The 15,418-nt window shown below is 39.6% G+C and overlaps 1 protein-coding gene across 5 annotated transcripts in view; it reads right to left on the bottom strand.

The window, feature by feature from the left end:
* The window catches only part of sema5ba (sema domain, seven thrombospondin repeats (type 1 and type 1-like), transmembrane domain (TM) and short cytoplasmic domain, (semaphorin) 5Ba), a 229,250-nt gene that overhangs the window by 16,826 nt on the left and 197,006 nt on the right, over window positions 1-15,418 (bottom strand). For all 5 annotated transcript variants that reach the window (XM_044132807.1, XM_044132811.1, XM_044132808.1 and 2 more), the window contains 6 exons: window positions 14,406-14,523; window positions 13,293-13,477; window positions 10,352-10,495; window positions 9,582-9,729; window positions 7,579-7,804; window positions 3,555-3,767 (listed from right to left, as the gene is read on the bottom strand). In XM_044132807.1, coding sequence (XP_043988742.1) covers window positions 3,555-3,767; window positions 7,579-7,804; window positions 9,582-9,729; window positions 10,352-10,495; window positions 13,293-13,477; window positions 14,406-14,523 — 1,034 coding nt within the window. The remainder of the gene's footprint in view (window positions 1-3,554; window positions 3,768-7,578; window positions 7,805-9,581; window positions 9,730-10,351; window positions 10,496-13,292; window positions 13,478-14,405; window positions 14,524-15,418) is intronic.

Genomic DNA, 15,418 nt, shown 5'->3' on the forward strand with positions numbered 1-15,418 from the left:
AGAAAAGCATATTGAGAATTATTGTTCGATATAGTCACGGGGAATGGGCAGCGCTTCCCTTCCCCCACCTGTTGCTGCACACAACTGGTCAGCTAGCTAAAACACAGCTACTACACAGAAACAGTTTGGCTGCTGGGAAACTCTGTGTTAAGCATTTCACTTCTGACTTGTTAGCTAAGCAGAGAACCCAACTAATATCAGCTAATATCAACTAATATCAGCTAATATCAGCTAATACCTGCTAATATCAACTAATATCAACTAATAGCAGCTAATATCAGCTAATATCAGCTAATATCAACTAATATCAACTAATAGCAGCTAATATCAGCTAATATCAGCTAATATCAACTAATAGCAGCTAATATCAGCTAATATCAGCTAATATCAACTAATATCAACTAATATCAGCTAATATCAACTAATATCAACTAATATCAGCTAATATCAACTAATATCAGCTAATATCAACTAATATCATCTAACATCAACTAATATCAGCTAATATCAACTAATATCAGCTAATATCAGCTAACATCAACTAATATCAGCTAATATCAACTAATATCAGCTAATATCAACTAATATCAACTAATATCAGCTAATATCAACTAATATCAGCTAATATCAACTAATATCATCTAACATCAACTAATATCAGCTAATATCAACTAATATCAGCTAATATCAGCTAACATCAACTAATATCAGCTAATATCAACTAATATCAGCTAATATCAACTAATATCAACTAATATCAACTAATATCAGCTAATATCAGCTAATATCAGCTAATATCAACTAATATTAGCTAATATCAACTAATATTAGCTAATATCAACTAATATCAGCTAACATCAACTAATATCAGCTAATATCAACTAATATCAGCTAATATCAACTAATATCAACTAATATCAACTAATATCAGCTAATATCAGCTAATATCAGCTAATATCAGCGAATATCAGCGAATATCAGCTAACATCAACTAATATCAACTAATATCAGCTAATATTAGCTTGTCAGGCGCCAAGAGTGTTGGCTTAAAGGACAGACCGGCACAAACTAACTGTAAACATATTAATGTGGCTCATGTTTGTGTATTAAATTGAATTAAAAAACAAAAACAAAACCATAATTTTAATAAGAAATCCAGCCATCGTCATCAATTGTGTTAAATTCCATGATATCATAAACGGTGGTATTTCTGATGCTAATACTGTTAAAAAACGCCCACGTCTAGTTAGCTGTTGCTATCCTTTGCTATTTTCCTGAAAACAGAGCAACTCTCGGTGCTGCAGAGTTCCTTTGATAACTCTTGAGACTCAGTTTGCCTCGTTAGACAAAGAAGGGGAACGGCTTTGTGGCTGAATCAAACACTCCTCTTCAGTAGAGGTTTGGTGTGTGCTTTTAAAGTTTTAAAATGTTGCTAACAAATTCATGTTCGACTCTCAAGAGCGAACTGGGATTTGTTCCTTTTAAATGTAACTTTACATTGAACTGCCTTTCAGTCCAAACTTCCCAAAATGAAAGACGGCGCTCCGTCCTCTTACCGCCTCGCCGATCGGACCCACAGACAACTGCTTCCACTGCACAGTCGGAGACGCGGACATTATATCTTTATCTTTTCGGCCATCTTCACTGCCTCCACCCCGCCCTCTAATTTCATCATCAATTACTATTTCACACTCGTTCTCTCTTCTGTCACCGGCCTCGTCCTTCTCACCTGCACGTCCTTTGGGGGCCACGAGGAAACGTGACAGAACTAGCAAAATGACTCCTCGCTGCAATCTGGGCTACCTGAGGTCACGTCTCTCTACGTCTCAGCCACAAAGGCCTTCATTTGAACGCCGACAATTAACATTCAAACACAGACGCACACATTTCAATAATTCAGAAGATATCAGGCAAGAAGATAAAGGTGCGTCTCCTCAGAGGAGAGCCTTCGCTGTGGTCCACTTGTTTTATGTGTTTGTCTGTTTTAAGGAGTGTGTGTGTGGGGGTGTGCAGGTGAGTGTGTGTGTGTTTAATAAGCAGAGCCAGTCCGTGGCGTCCGGGTCAGCTGATTATGATGGTTTGATGAGGAGTTTGGAACAGATAACTTAATTTGTTCAGGAACTCTTCCTGGTAACCATTAGCTAATGAAGTTTATTGCCCACTCAGCAGTATTCTATAACTATCATTGACCCCCAGCACTCTGTCTCTATAACGGTCTCTTTTTTTGCTTCACTTTTCTTTAGGAACCCATAATGTTCTGGAGACATCAGCATAAAAGACTTTACATCAGCTTACCGTACTTCTTGCATTTTCCCCTACAGCAAAAACATTTTTAGAACGAGCTGTTGAGGTAAACTTCATGTTTTACATTTTGGAAAGTATTCCTCAAATATCATCCGTATGGATATTAATCTGTTTCTTTGAAGCTGATATTCCATTTTCAGAACATTAAAACTTGCCACATAGTGCCTTGGACAGAAATTAATAACCTTTGACCTTTTCCTCAGGTTGCCATGTTACAAGAACAAATTTCAATGTACTGAGAATCGTCTGCATACAAATTGTTCAAACAAGCAGTTTGGATCTTGAAAATTTGGAAACGTGTTTCCCCCATTGAAAAAAAGGAAAAAAAAAAGTAAATAATTTGTTCCACCTCTTTGAACTCTTTGTCCTACATGTTAAATGGACCGACCTCTTTTACTAGAAGTTTCACAGGATTTCAGACTGGTTCAGGGCCAGAGTTTCATTTGAAAGGTTCAGATTCAACCAGAATCACGTCTCTAATAGAATAGTCTAGTCAAAGTCCAGAGCTAAATTCAAGTGAGACACTTAAAAAGCATTGTTCATAAGTTGCATATGTTGGGTGTCTTGATCTGCAGAGCTGGTTAAGACATGCACCAAAGAGTTGTTTGTGAAAAAAAAAAAAAAGAAAACCATGCATCATTTTCCTTCCGTTTCATAATTAGAAACTAGATTTTAGTTGATATATACCATAAAAATACAACTAAAATCTCTCAGGTTTTGGTCCCAGTGTGGCATAATGTGAAAACCATCAAGAGTCATGAATACTTTTGCAAGTCCCCTCTAAAATGAACTTGTTGAACTCTTTTAGGAGTCAAGCCTTCAGCACATTTCACAGGAAACAAATGCAGTTCACAGTCTATAATTCACAAAGGGCAATAACAGTATTTTTTTTTTTTTTTATAACAGGACCTTATTGGGCTTTGGAGGGGTTTCTATGTGCAGTCAATGTGTTTTATAGCTCTTATGTCCGTACCAAGGGGAGTTGTTCTTTCCCAAAGTAGGTAGTCATCCTAAAATGGCTGAAATATCTCACAGATACTGCAGGCTCATCTACATGGCTATGTCTCAAACAAAGAATAACCAGCAATGTGAATAATGAAGGATATTCTAGCTGATCCTCAAGAACAACAATAAAACTAAACGCACTTTTATCTAAAAGAAAAAAAAAGAAAAAATCTGATCTGAACAACCTGTTTGTTTTGAGATTCTTTCTCCGTGACTGTGACTGTAGCCGAGTTGGACTCACTCACCGGGACATGCCTGCACGTTACAGTCCTGGTATTCCACAGGGGAGCCACGGCATGCCGCGGGGGCGCTCTTCCCCTCCGGTCCGGAACACGTCCGCCGACGGGTGCGGTAACCTTTGGCACAACTCTGAGAGCAGCTGGACCAGGTCTCCCATGACGACCAGCTCATCCCTGCTGTTCTCACCACTGGCGTTTTTAGCAACTCTTCCACCAGGCCTACAGATAGAGAGATTTAAAAAAAAATAATTTTAAGTACCAATGAACAGCGATAGGAAGCATGCAAATCAAACAGGACGAGACCAAGAGGCATTTTTCACCGTCTCTCTCCTCAAGGTCTGTATCTTTTGCATCCCACAGTTCCCTGCTGTCGGTGTGTCATCAGTTTGTTAAAGTCGATGCAGCGGGAGGCTGACAGGGGGAGACAGATAATCAATGTAGGAGAGGGCTGCGTGAAAAGGCCACCAGTGGCAAACATCAGTCTGCCGCTGTGTGCGACTCCCTGCGTGTCAGTGGGTGTGTTCAGTACTGGACTGTGAGCCCATCACTAACAGCGTGTAGTGGAGCTAATGGGTCTGACGGGGCCGGGGGGGGTGTATGGGTGAGTCATGGATCTGCTGGGAGAAATCTTTACATGCTTGCTTCTCACCATAATATTACCAGTCACACCCACACACAAACACGCCCACACGCCCCCTCTTCCCTAAGGGAAAATTTAGCAGGACCAATTAACCTTTCTGGCATGTTTTTGGACTTTCCACACGAAAAGACTCCAGGCCAGGAATCAAACTCCGACTTTTTTCCCGCAAGGCAAAAGTCACACTTTTTTTCATATCTTGGCTGGTACTGTCACTTGAAGTCCGGAGCGACTTATATACACCTTCGTCTTTGCCATAATTCATAGAAACATACATGACACAAGCATTACAACCTGCAGCAGTGAGGGAAGATAATTGCGGGCTGAAAGCTAGACGGCCAAAGCTCGAGGAACAAGACCACATTCAGTACAAACAGAACATGCTGCCCGTGTTTTGACGGAGAGACCTCGTCAGACATTCCTACTGTAGTGCGTTTAGATAGCCGTGTCTGTCTGTCGGTGCTACTTTCTGAAACACCTGGTTATGATTGTGAACAGTTCATCTGCGTCTCCACGCCCTGGTAGTTGCCAAGGAGATGAATATAACTGAATTTGCAGCAGAGTCTTCTTGGTGTTAGCTCTTTATGCTATGCAACAGCCTCCCCGTCACCACATATTTACTGCATGCGTCTCTGCTCTGCACAACTGCGCGTTTCACCGGAGGAGCGGGCCATTCCTGACCCCCCGATTTTAGAACATGGACGCTGGTGTGTCAGAATCTGCCAGCAGACGTCCAGTACAGTCAAAAGTTTCCATAGGTTTGTTGAACACAAAGTGTCACCGGATCATATCAGTAACATGGACAAGATCTCTCCCATGTCTGACAACTTCTAAATAAATGCAACTTATAGTCCAGTGAATCATTATGTTTCTTTTTCTCCAATTCATAACGCATTATTTGACTAATTCAACTTATTCTCCCAAATTCTCCAAAACTTATAGTCTGGAAAATACCAAGCCATGGTCGTCGACCTGAACTGAAAAATCAGGCAAGGAAAGCAATAATCGGCCAAAAGCCCTCTATGGTAAACCAACTGTCTAGCTAGAGCCATCCGATCTCTAAGAGTGGTAAAAAGAAAACTAATGTTGAAAGACTTAAACAGAATCTGCACTGTGTACACAGTGGGATTTTATCTTGGTAAAATAAAATAAAAAATTGAGTGGCAGCACAGGGTGAGTGGGATCCAGTTCAGCTGGAGTCCTTTGAAAACTTAGTAATAAGCTTTTTAATACCACAATTGTTATTCATTGACTGCATGATATTTAGATGTGGTTTTGTAAGAAAAAGTACATCAAATTCTTAAAAATCAGTAAATTATTGGAAAATAACTAACTAAAAGTGAAGTTAAATAACCAAAAACTGGCCTTCTTATGTCCACTTTGATTAAACTGGGAAAAAAAAAAATCTTCATTTCAAATAAAGAGAGTTTTCATTTATTTGAATTATCAGCCATTTTCCCGTTATTAACGCTTAATTTGATTTATTTGATAATTCTTCTTTTAAAACTGGATATTTTTCCTTCTGCTTTACACAGGAAGCAACAAATACATTTAGCAGATTATTATTGTGACACTCAGGAGAAAAACAACATGGCAGAAGTGGATGGTACAGCATGTTTTTGCAAAGTCATCTGTCCTATTGCTACTTATACAAAGATGTAAACAAAACACTGCTCTTCCCCGTCTGCAGCGTTTTTCTCCGGCGGCTCCTTCCGCCTTTAGCTTAGAGCCCTGAAGGTCGACTTCTGCTCTCGGGATGACAGCCGCTCCAGGTCACCCACAGGTTTATCACTAATTCAAACTCTACTTCCCGTAAACTGTTAAATTTATCTTCACTACTGACCATAATGATGTCATTTTTAGGGCTTGCTTTTGAATCTTAACGAATGAAAAACAGCTGAAGCAAACAGACGGACGATTTGAAATCAGACCCTGGTGCCACCCTGACCGCGTTTTAAAGGGGAATTCACAAAGTGGTGCAATCTGCTAACTTTTTTTTTTTTTTTTTTGCAATGTTTCGCAAGTGGCATTTTGCAGCAGAAAGTAACACAGACGCCCTGGATACATGCAGATGCAAATGATTATGGTCTTTTAGAATGCAAACTAATTTTCTACGGCTGTAATTTACACATAAAATAAAGGCAGAATTTCCCCTAAAAATCACGGAGAGTCCCTCATTTAAATATGGGAAGCATGTGTCAGTGGAGAGAGGAGCTATTTGCTAGGGAAGAGCTATACAAAGTATAAGATTTCTTTGTGAGTTTTGTTTTTGGTTTGCATACAAATAGCTTTCTGAATACGTCTCTTGTTTGTGTTTTCTTTTTAATTCCTAAAAATTAGAGATCCACTGACAAGTAGACCAGAGACCAGAATAAGCCAAATTTCAGCTCAACAAGCTTCTTTACCATCTGGTTTAAAACTCAAACGTCCTGTCTTTTTCCAAAACAATCAACACACAACATAAACGCTACCAGCTCACATCTTAACAACACTCTTTGGTGTAGAAGCTTTTTACTGAAGAAGACTGATACTTCCGTTATTATAGTGAGGTCAGGAAGCTTACATATGTAAGAAGCTGTTTAAAAGGAGTTCATGTTCAGCAGATAACAGGAAGGTTGAAGGAAGTACATCAAATGCTCTCTGTTTTGTCCCTTTGAGCTTTAGCAATGTGTCTGAACATGTTGGGTTTGGCAATGTTGGAAGCATTTTAGAAATATTAGCATTATAGGATCTACATTGTCTAACAATAACCCACAGAGAGAGAGAGAGAGAGAGAGAGACTGCTGTTTTATAATTGGCGTGGATTGGCAGCTCAAGGTGTCTCTTCACAAACCTGAAGAGTAGCCACAAAATGCGCCGCAGCACGTAAAATAGCCCAAAACCGTAGGCATCAAAGTTCCTTCGGTGAAAAAGATATTAATTCATGACACTGATGGTATCTGCTGCTTGGGGAAAAGAATTATGGAAATGTCAATGGGTTGTAGAAAGCCAGGCAACGCAACATCAATCACAGCTGCATCAGAATAAAATCCAATATTAGGACAAATGTATTCAGTCCGGCTCCTCGAAAGCCGCGTCTGGTTTACATGGCAGAAAACTGCCTGCAAATATTAAACACGGCGAAATTTAAAACTCCAGTGTGACTCTGTGAATACAAATATGGGCTGCTTCTTATCTCGTGGTGTTCTCTGGACATTGAGTGGGTGCAGTAATAGTCCTTATCTTTTGCAATACCTCAGAATCCAGCACTACGCTATCACTGTGATCTATAAGCGAGCCGTTAAACCTACAAAAAGAAAGATAAGTTGAGCAATCAGACATCTCGAGGCGATAGAGTTGCCTTATTGTATTGGCGGCTGTAAACGCAGAGCTGTGCTTGCGTCTGCCACTTACCGTCCGTATCGCAGACCACCGTCCCGTCATTTGGACAGAAGCGCGTCTCCACCTTCCTCCGTCCGATCTGCAGCTCGTGGGGGTCGGCCAGGTGGGCCCGGCACATGTAGCGCATCCTCTGCTCCTGGCGGGCTCCGCCCTGGGTCACGTTGACCGGCATCCAGGGCGTCCAGGGAGTGTTCCTCTTCACCTCTGGACATGCCTCCAGGTTGCAGGCCTTGTACTCCTGGAGGACACAGTGGAAATTTACAGACAAGTTTTTATTCATGGATGAAAAGCAGAAAAGTAGTTATTTGTTTTACACTAGCATTTCCTCGATTAGATTAAATTGGGACGCAAAGAAATTCTGTATCCTGCTTACATAAAAAGTATAAATGTGCTGTGACTTTAGCTGCCTTTTACCTCACTGGAGACACATTTCCTGTTGGCCTGTATTGATATTTTTACCTGTTCTGTAGCTGATTCAACATTCAGACTACAAGCTTGAGGTTTTTCTTCAGCCAGTTTTAGCTCAAATAATCAACCCAACTATGTTCGACAGCTGGTCTGATATAAAAAAATATTAAAATATCAAAACCTTTTCTATGTGTTGGTTTTTCTCCAGATGCATTGCTATCCGTTGAGGCTATTACCTCTAATTTGGATACAATAAAAGCCTTATTTACGTTTAGAAGAAGCTTCGTTAGTCGAAGCTTCTTTGCACGTGAAAATATTTTTTGTCTAATGTTAAAACAACCTAAAGTTTCAAAAGTAGTGTATTTTATTTAAGAAATGTCAAATAATTTACATTCCCCATATTCAGTTGAAGCTGTAGAGTGTGAGATAAAGTTAATTTTATTTTATTTTTGATTAGATTTCTTTTCTTTTCTTTTTTTTTTGAAGAAGAATTTTCTGATTTCAGTCAGAATTTCCTTTTGGAAAGATTTCCTAAATATGTCATAAACTATGTTTTCCAGATTAAAAATATCTTTCAAGAAGGAGAACCTTTCAACAGGTTTTGCTTCAAATGTGGGCATGGACGTTCTTTCTTTCTTTTTTTTGTGCACTAACGTCACTAATGTTTATTATAAATAAAGTTCCTTTAACCCTCTGAGGTCGACGCCCGCCCTGTGGCGGGCATGACGTCATGCATTTAAAAGACTTCTGTATAAAGAAAAGTCGCCGTGCGAAGTGTGCATTTCATTTCTGTTGGACAGTGGAGACTTCAAACTTTGTAAAAGTAGTGGTTTTATATTGATTTTGTTTTATATTTACTTCCAAATAAAACCAGGAATATGATCGATCATGTTAGCCATAGCATAGTGCGCATTTTACGCACGTTGAGTGCAATCGCGAGTTGTTTTACGACCAAAAACTGAACGAATGCAACACGAAAGCCATTTTTTCGAGTCCATGCGTAAAATGCGCACTATGCTATGGCTAACATAATCGATCATATTCCTGGTCTTATTTGGAAGTAAATATAAAACAAAATCAATATAAAACCACTACTTTTACAAAGTTTGAAGTCTCTACTGTCCAACAGAAATGAAATGCACACTTCGCACGGCGTCTTTTTTTTTTTTTCAGACGTATTTTAAATGCATAGCGTTATGCCCGCCACAGGGCGGGCGTCGACTTCAAAGGGTTAACATAAACTAGCATTATTCAGCTGTTCAGGACATCAGGATTGGGTTATTTGCTAGATTCTTCTCTGTCAATGTGTACAAGAATCATACTCTGTGCTGCATTTATTGACAGAAACATTTGTAGTTGTGACTCTTTTTTTTGTGTAAGAGTCATAATGACGCTGCATGTCATCAAAACCTTCATCTGTTTTGTTTTCTTTTCTTGATAGTGGGTTTTTTTCTTCTTGCTGAATCAAAAATATGCAAACTCATGTTTAACACTAAAATACCAGGCTTTGCATCAGTTAATTAATTTTTTTTTTTTTTTTTTGCTACACCCACCAGTTCTGATTTTCTGGGTCAGAGTGTGTTTGTGTGAGTGTGTGTTTTCCCTACCAGTGCACATCCTGGACAGGTGTTGCCATTCTCACAGGACCTGACCCTGGAATGGACGCCTCCACCGCACTCTGTGCTGCACTTGGTCCACGAGGCCCACGGCGTCCAGAACATGGGCTGAGGACACGACACGCCCTCGTTGCAGAACCTGTTGGGAAGACGGTGGTGGGAGGGGTTCAGTTTGGTGAACGTGGCTGAAGTTTGCAAAGCGTCACCGGAAAATTTCCATTTAGTTTGGATTGTACTTAACGGCGAAGTCAGATCAACAGTTGGTCAGGGATTAAATTACCTGAAACATATTTTAAAAGTACCTTTCTCCCACCATTCAGCACCAGTCTGTCTTCAAACACATAACTGCACATTCAAGAAGTTTGTATAAAAACATTTTTTGGATGAGTTTAGCACAAACACAGGCAACGGAGGTAAAAATGGTGTCAGAAAAATCTCTTTGATATGAATTGTTTTAAGAAAAGACGGAGTCTGTTGTTTCATATGATGCACAACCATATAATTTACACACAATGTGGAAACTTCCCTAAATAAGATAAAGTCCAGTAGCAAAATATGACCATATTTTGTTGATTTTAGAATCCACAAAGCATACTTGCTATCAGGTACCAAAAAACGTAATATCTTAAGTAGGGTTAAAGCAGCTTCTATGAATTAAACAACATGTATCAAACTTTTTTGTTTATCTCTAAATATTAAACTTTAAATGTAGTTTTCTAAGGGAATCAATGCAAAAGTTTATTTAAAAGAGATTATTTTACCGTTCGTCCCTGGTGGGCCCCACACACACACGTCCACCGTGCCGGGGTGACGGGTTGTTACACGACCGCTGGCGCAGCTCAAAGCCCGTGCCGCAGGTCGTGCTGCACTGTCCCCATGACGACCACGGTGTCCAGCCTCCATTTCTATGGCAACAGACGCACGGGCAGACGTTAGCAACCTCGGGGGCCGCTTTTATCCAGAAACCTAATTTTTCTACTAGTGACTTAACATTGTTTTCTCACAAATTAGAGGATACGAAAATAACTTTTCAGCTCTGCCTTTTAACTCGCTGCTCTAATTCTGAACCTCTGCGAGCAGAAACACAAGAAGAAGAAGAAGAAGAAAAAAAACCTAGCTCATTCTGACTAGGAAACATTCACTCAATTTGCTTAAGTGCTTTGTTCCTGGGAAGCTCTCCTTGTGATTTAATTGCCACTCTCTACAAAAGCACAATTTAATTTCCATACCAAGGATTAAATCTGCCATAGCTATCCAGAGGGATGAAAGGGCTTTAACTCTTTGTCTCTGTTCTGTGATTGGCCCATTCTGCTGAAGACAAAGGAAGTGAGGAATTTCTCCGGGGGAAACATGATGTCACCGAAATAACAAACTAGAACCTCCTGTCATCAGAATCAATGCTACAATTATGGTGTGACGCCAGTGAAACAATCTGTAATCATAGCTTTGTGATTTTAATCAAGCACCGAGTCCAGTTTGTTTGGATTTGAGACAAGACAAGAAGAGGGCTCATCAAATCTTCACAGGCGGCCATTTTAAATTATACATGCAACAACCACGTCCCATGAAATCAGCCATGCAAATTATACTGCATAACTTCTAGTTATGAATGTTTTCACAACGCAAAGAGAAATACATTGCTATGTGGGTTCTTCAAAGTATGTAGCACCACTTAATGAGCAAATCCATTAAGTGCAAACTTAATTAGTGGTTTTCCAATTTGCAACTGGAACGCCCCCGACCTATAATACCCACTCCAGCCCCAACAAGAGGCAACAATAATGTCTTTATCACCCAGTTATATTTCATACAGTGTTCTGTACAGAAGATAAATTCTAATATGCAGATTCAGATGTTTACCAGTAAAGTATTAATAGACACGGAAGGGTTTTCATTTTTCTTAATTATTTAAGATTAAAAAAATTTTCATTCTAGATTGCAAAGTTTTTGCAATCTAGGTTAATAGGTTATGTCTTTTCAACCTGCACCTTGGTGGTGTTGAACATATTTTTGGTGTTGAAAGCCTAACCCAGTGTGCCAACACTGCTGCACTAAATCAATCCATTGGAGAATTTGTCCATTCATAACCAGATACTGGGTTGGTAGAATAACTCAAACTGTGTTGAAATGAACCCAGCAAGGTTTATATCAGGGGTGGGCAACTCCTGGTCCTGGAGGGTCCGGTTCTCTTGCAACTTTTAGATGTGTCTCTACTTCAACACACCTGAGTTAAACGATGAGGTCATTAGCAGGTCTCTGGAGAACCTGACTGCACTGGGGAGGTGATTCAGCTGTTGGATTCAGGTGTGTTGGATCAGGGAGACTCTAAGAGTTGCAGGACACCGACCCTCCAGGACCAGGAGCGCCCAGCCCTGATTTATAGTGTATGGGGTTACTCACTAAACCCTCATCATTCTTACGTTCAGAAAATCTAGTTGCAGGAAATCTAGTTGCAGGAAATGCCAACTTAATCAGCTTCTGTGTGCTACAATAAAAACAAAAATAAAAAAAATTGTATCGTTAATGAATGAATTGAGCTGTTTGCCAAATATAATATGTTAAATGTTTGTAAGTCGTTGAATAAAAACGCCGTTCAGAGATCGGTTGGTTATTCGCAGAGAGTTTACTGTCTGGAAAACAACCTGGGGGATTCCTGGTAAAACACTGGCAGGAACATTGCCATCAAAACGGGATCAATAACACAGCAAACAATCTGGAACGTTTTAATATAAATGTTTCTGCAACAGTTTGAAAGCAGTTGCAAGATCTAAAACTTTATTTCACAAAAGGATAAGTGTCACACCTGTTTCTGGTTATCGTTTGAAAGTACAACAGACTGACTTTAACTGGACCAAAGCCTCTACTGCTTCATTTCTGCAGGAGCTGCTAGATATATTAATTCTTTTAGAATATTCAGACTTGAATGAACAGACCACAATTAGTGGATAAACATCATTGTAATTGTTAAATATTAATTGACCACCTAGGAAAACCCAACCACATTTCCCCTGCTGTTGAGACAAGGATTTTTGGAATTATTACAATCTTTGCAGTGGGGTGCACGGATTTTCTTGTTGACAGAAAACACGCCTTTTTAAAGACAGATAAACACTTGGGACCTGTTGTTTAAATTCTAATAGTTCTACTATAAGGTTAAAGAGCAGGTTCTATCACCTGAAGAACTCTTATCCTCTTTGGCTTTGATAACCGTAGTCTGACAGTTGTAGTCCGTCTCTGAAGAAAGTTTTTCCCATTCCTTCTTTTAGCACCTTTCAGTGTGATTGTGGAATAAACATGCCAGGAAAGCCAGACTTAAACATGTTGGAAGTTACTTTGCATGTCCTCCATCTGTATATTGCTTCATGTATAGCAGAATGACTGATTTGAAAGGCCTTTAAGAAATCCTTGAATCCCTTACCAGACTCACGACTTGCTACAGTCGTCTCAAGGCTTCAGCAGGCTCGTTAAATTTGATCATAATGTCCACGCTCACTTCAACAGTCAGGAGCCAATCTTAAGGTTTAAGCAGGGAAAATCTCCTTTACGATGCCAAGGAATGAGTTTCTAATTGTGTGCATTTAATTTGAAATGCATGTGTGTGACTTTACGCCGTTTTGAGTGGATATAACTTTGGAGAGGTCCTAGTTTATAACTCAGCACAAATTATATTACGACTGAAATGAACACATCTTTTCTTCTGACCTGGAGCAGTTTGAGACTTCGATGGTTGGCCCTTCACAGGTTTTGCCCCCGCACCGAGGGGCGGGGCTGTCGCACGACCTGGAGCGACACAAACAGGAGCTCATGCCGTCCAGCGCATCGTCGTTGCTGCAGGGGTGCCAGGGAGTCCAGGACCCGAAGCCGCCATCCAAGGTCTGGTTCCGCAGCTGGAAGACATGCATCATTTTCACAGGGCATCAGTGACAGAGTCTGCTTGTCTTGTTATAAGTGAAGTGAATTTTCGAGGAAGACAATTGACACAGGTTTTTACAAACTTGCTTATTTGATATTGTTTCGTAAAAACAGATTCATTTATCTTCTAAAGCTGTCCTGAAGAATCTCAGAATCTTTTTTTTCTCTTTTTGGAACATTCAGACTTTACAATCATAGAGAATAGCTTAGTTTTAACATTGCACACATACAATCTTAAGAAAGTATTTTTGTCTAATTTATAATGCAAATATCTTAGTAAACTTTAATTAATCAGCAAGATATAGAAGTTTGTTTTGAGCAATAATCCCTTAATCATGGTGAAAAAGTATTTGTCCCATTAGCAGATTATTTCACCTATAATAAGTAAATTTATCTGAAATACTTTTTCCACCATTATTAATATTTATTTAAAACGAGCTCCTACTGAAGAGATACTTATATGTTTGTTTTCACTTATTTCCAGTGTAAGAAGATAACTGGACTAGAAACAAGACTAAAATTACTTGGTAAGATTTGGTGTTTTTTGCTGTGCATTTACGCCTCCAATCATGGAAAATTTGAATTTTCCTGTTTTACAATTTTTCGTTTATCTCTGATATGAAATCACATAATTGCCAAGAAACAAACACTAAGTAATTACAAAGAAAAACAATGCGAGTCCAGTTCATTGGGCAGAGTTAACTAAGCTCCCACATAGAAGGACGACGAGACAAGAAAGCGGCTCAGGGTCGCCACTGCTTATTGACATTTCAACAGGAGACAGACGCAGTGATGTAAACGCTGACGTGTTGCGGAGATAAACAATCTGCTGAGTGTGGGGGCCGAACGACACAAAGCCCACTGGATGCGTGCAGTAAACGCAGCGAGCGAGGCCGGCCTCACCGGACAAACGGTGATGTTCTGTTTCCACTGGCTCATGTTGGAGCTTTCCTCCAGCGTTGTGCATTTGCGCTGCCTGAAGTCCCAGCCGCAGTAGGGGTCCCTGGCCTCCAAGCACAGCCTGGAAAGACGAGCAAAGAAATGGGAAAGATTAACAAAAGGGAAGGCAAACTATCTGCGTCAGTTTTTTTCCCGTTTAAAAGTGAAACGTTTATATTTTCCTGTTATAGCTAATGAAAAATGAGATAAAAAAAAAAAGAAATAACGCGTCAGACCAGTAAAAAAGGACTTTTAATGGAGAGTACGCTTAATACTTAAGAGTTTCTTTTTCTTTTTTTGTTTTAAACCAAAGTTGCTTGTCTCTCTCTCTCTGTCACATCGGTACAGCTAAATACTGTGTGTTTAACACAACTGGCTTTGTAAATAAATAACGAGCCAACAATTAACTCCCAAAATGGGATGTTTGTCTTGACTTTAATGTAAGTAACTCTCCAGGATTTATAGGATACATGAAACAAGGTGAACACTAAATACTTTGCTAAGGTCAGATGAATTCGTGTGACTCATTCAGTAGGTCTAACTGTATTTCAGCCACAGTATTTAAATATAGACTCTTAATGGTAAATAAAAAAATAAAAAAATAAAATTTAGTTTGTTCACAAGGCTCACAAAGTGCGTACGCAGACACAAACAACCTCGCAGTAGTTTGTCATGACCTTCAACATAAAAAAAAAACAGCTTGAAAAGTTGAAAAATCTCTCATCACTTCCAACCCCAACATTTCATATGTCAGCTGTGTTCAGGTAGTAAGAGATTTGGACGTTATAAAAAGCTCTTCTGTCTTCTTGTTTGACGTTAAATCAGTGGCACGCAGCAATCTGCACATGTATTTATGACAAGATCCTTTGCCGATTAGATGCAAAACAACTCAGAGTATCGATTTGATTTTAGACTGATTGGGTCTGGTTAGGATTTTGGGTCATTTTGTCTTGTCCTGGCTTCATAGTTTTTGATCA

The sequence above is a fragment of the Gambusia affinis genome, linkage group LG11, assembly GCF_019740435.1.
Source record: "Gambusia affinis linkage group LG11, SWU_Gaff_1.0, whole genome shotgun sequence".
NCBI lineage: Eukaryota > Metazoa > Chordata > Actinopteri > Cyprinodontiformes > Poeciliidae > Gambusia > Gambusia affinis.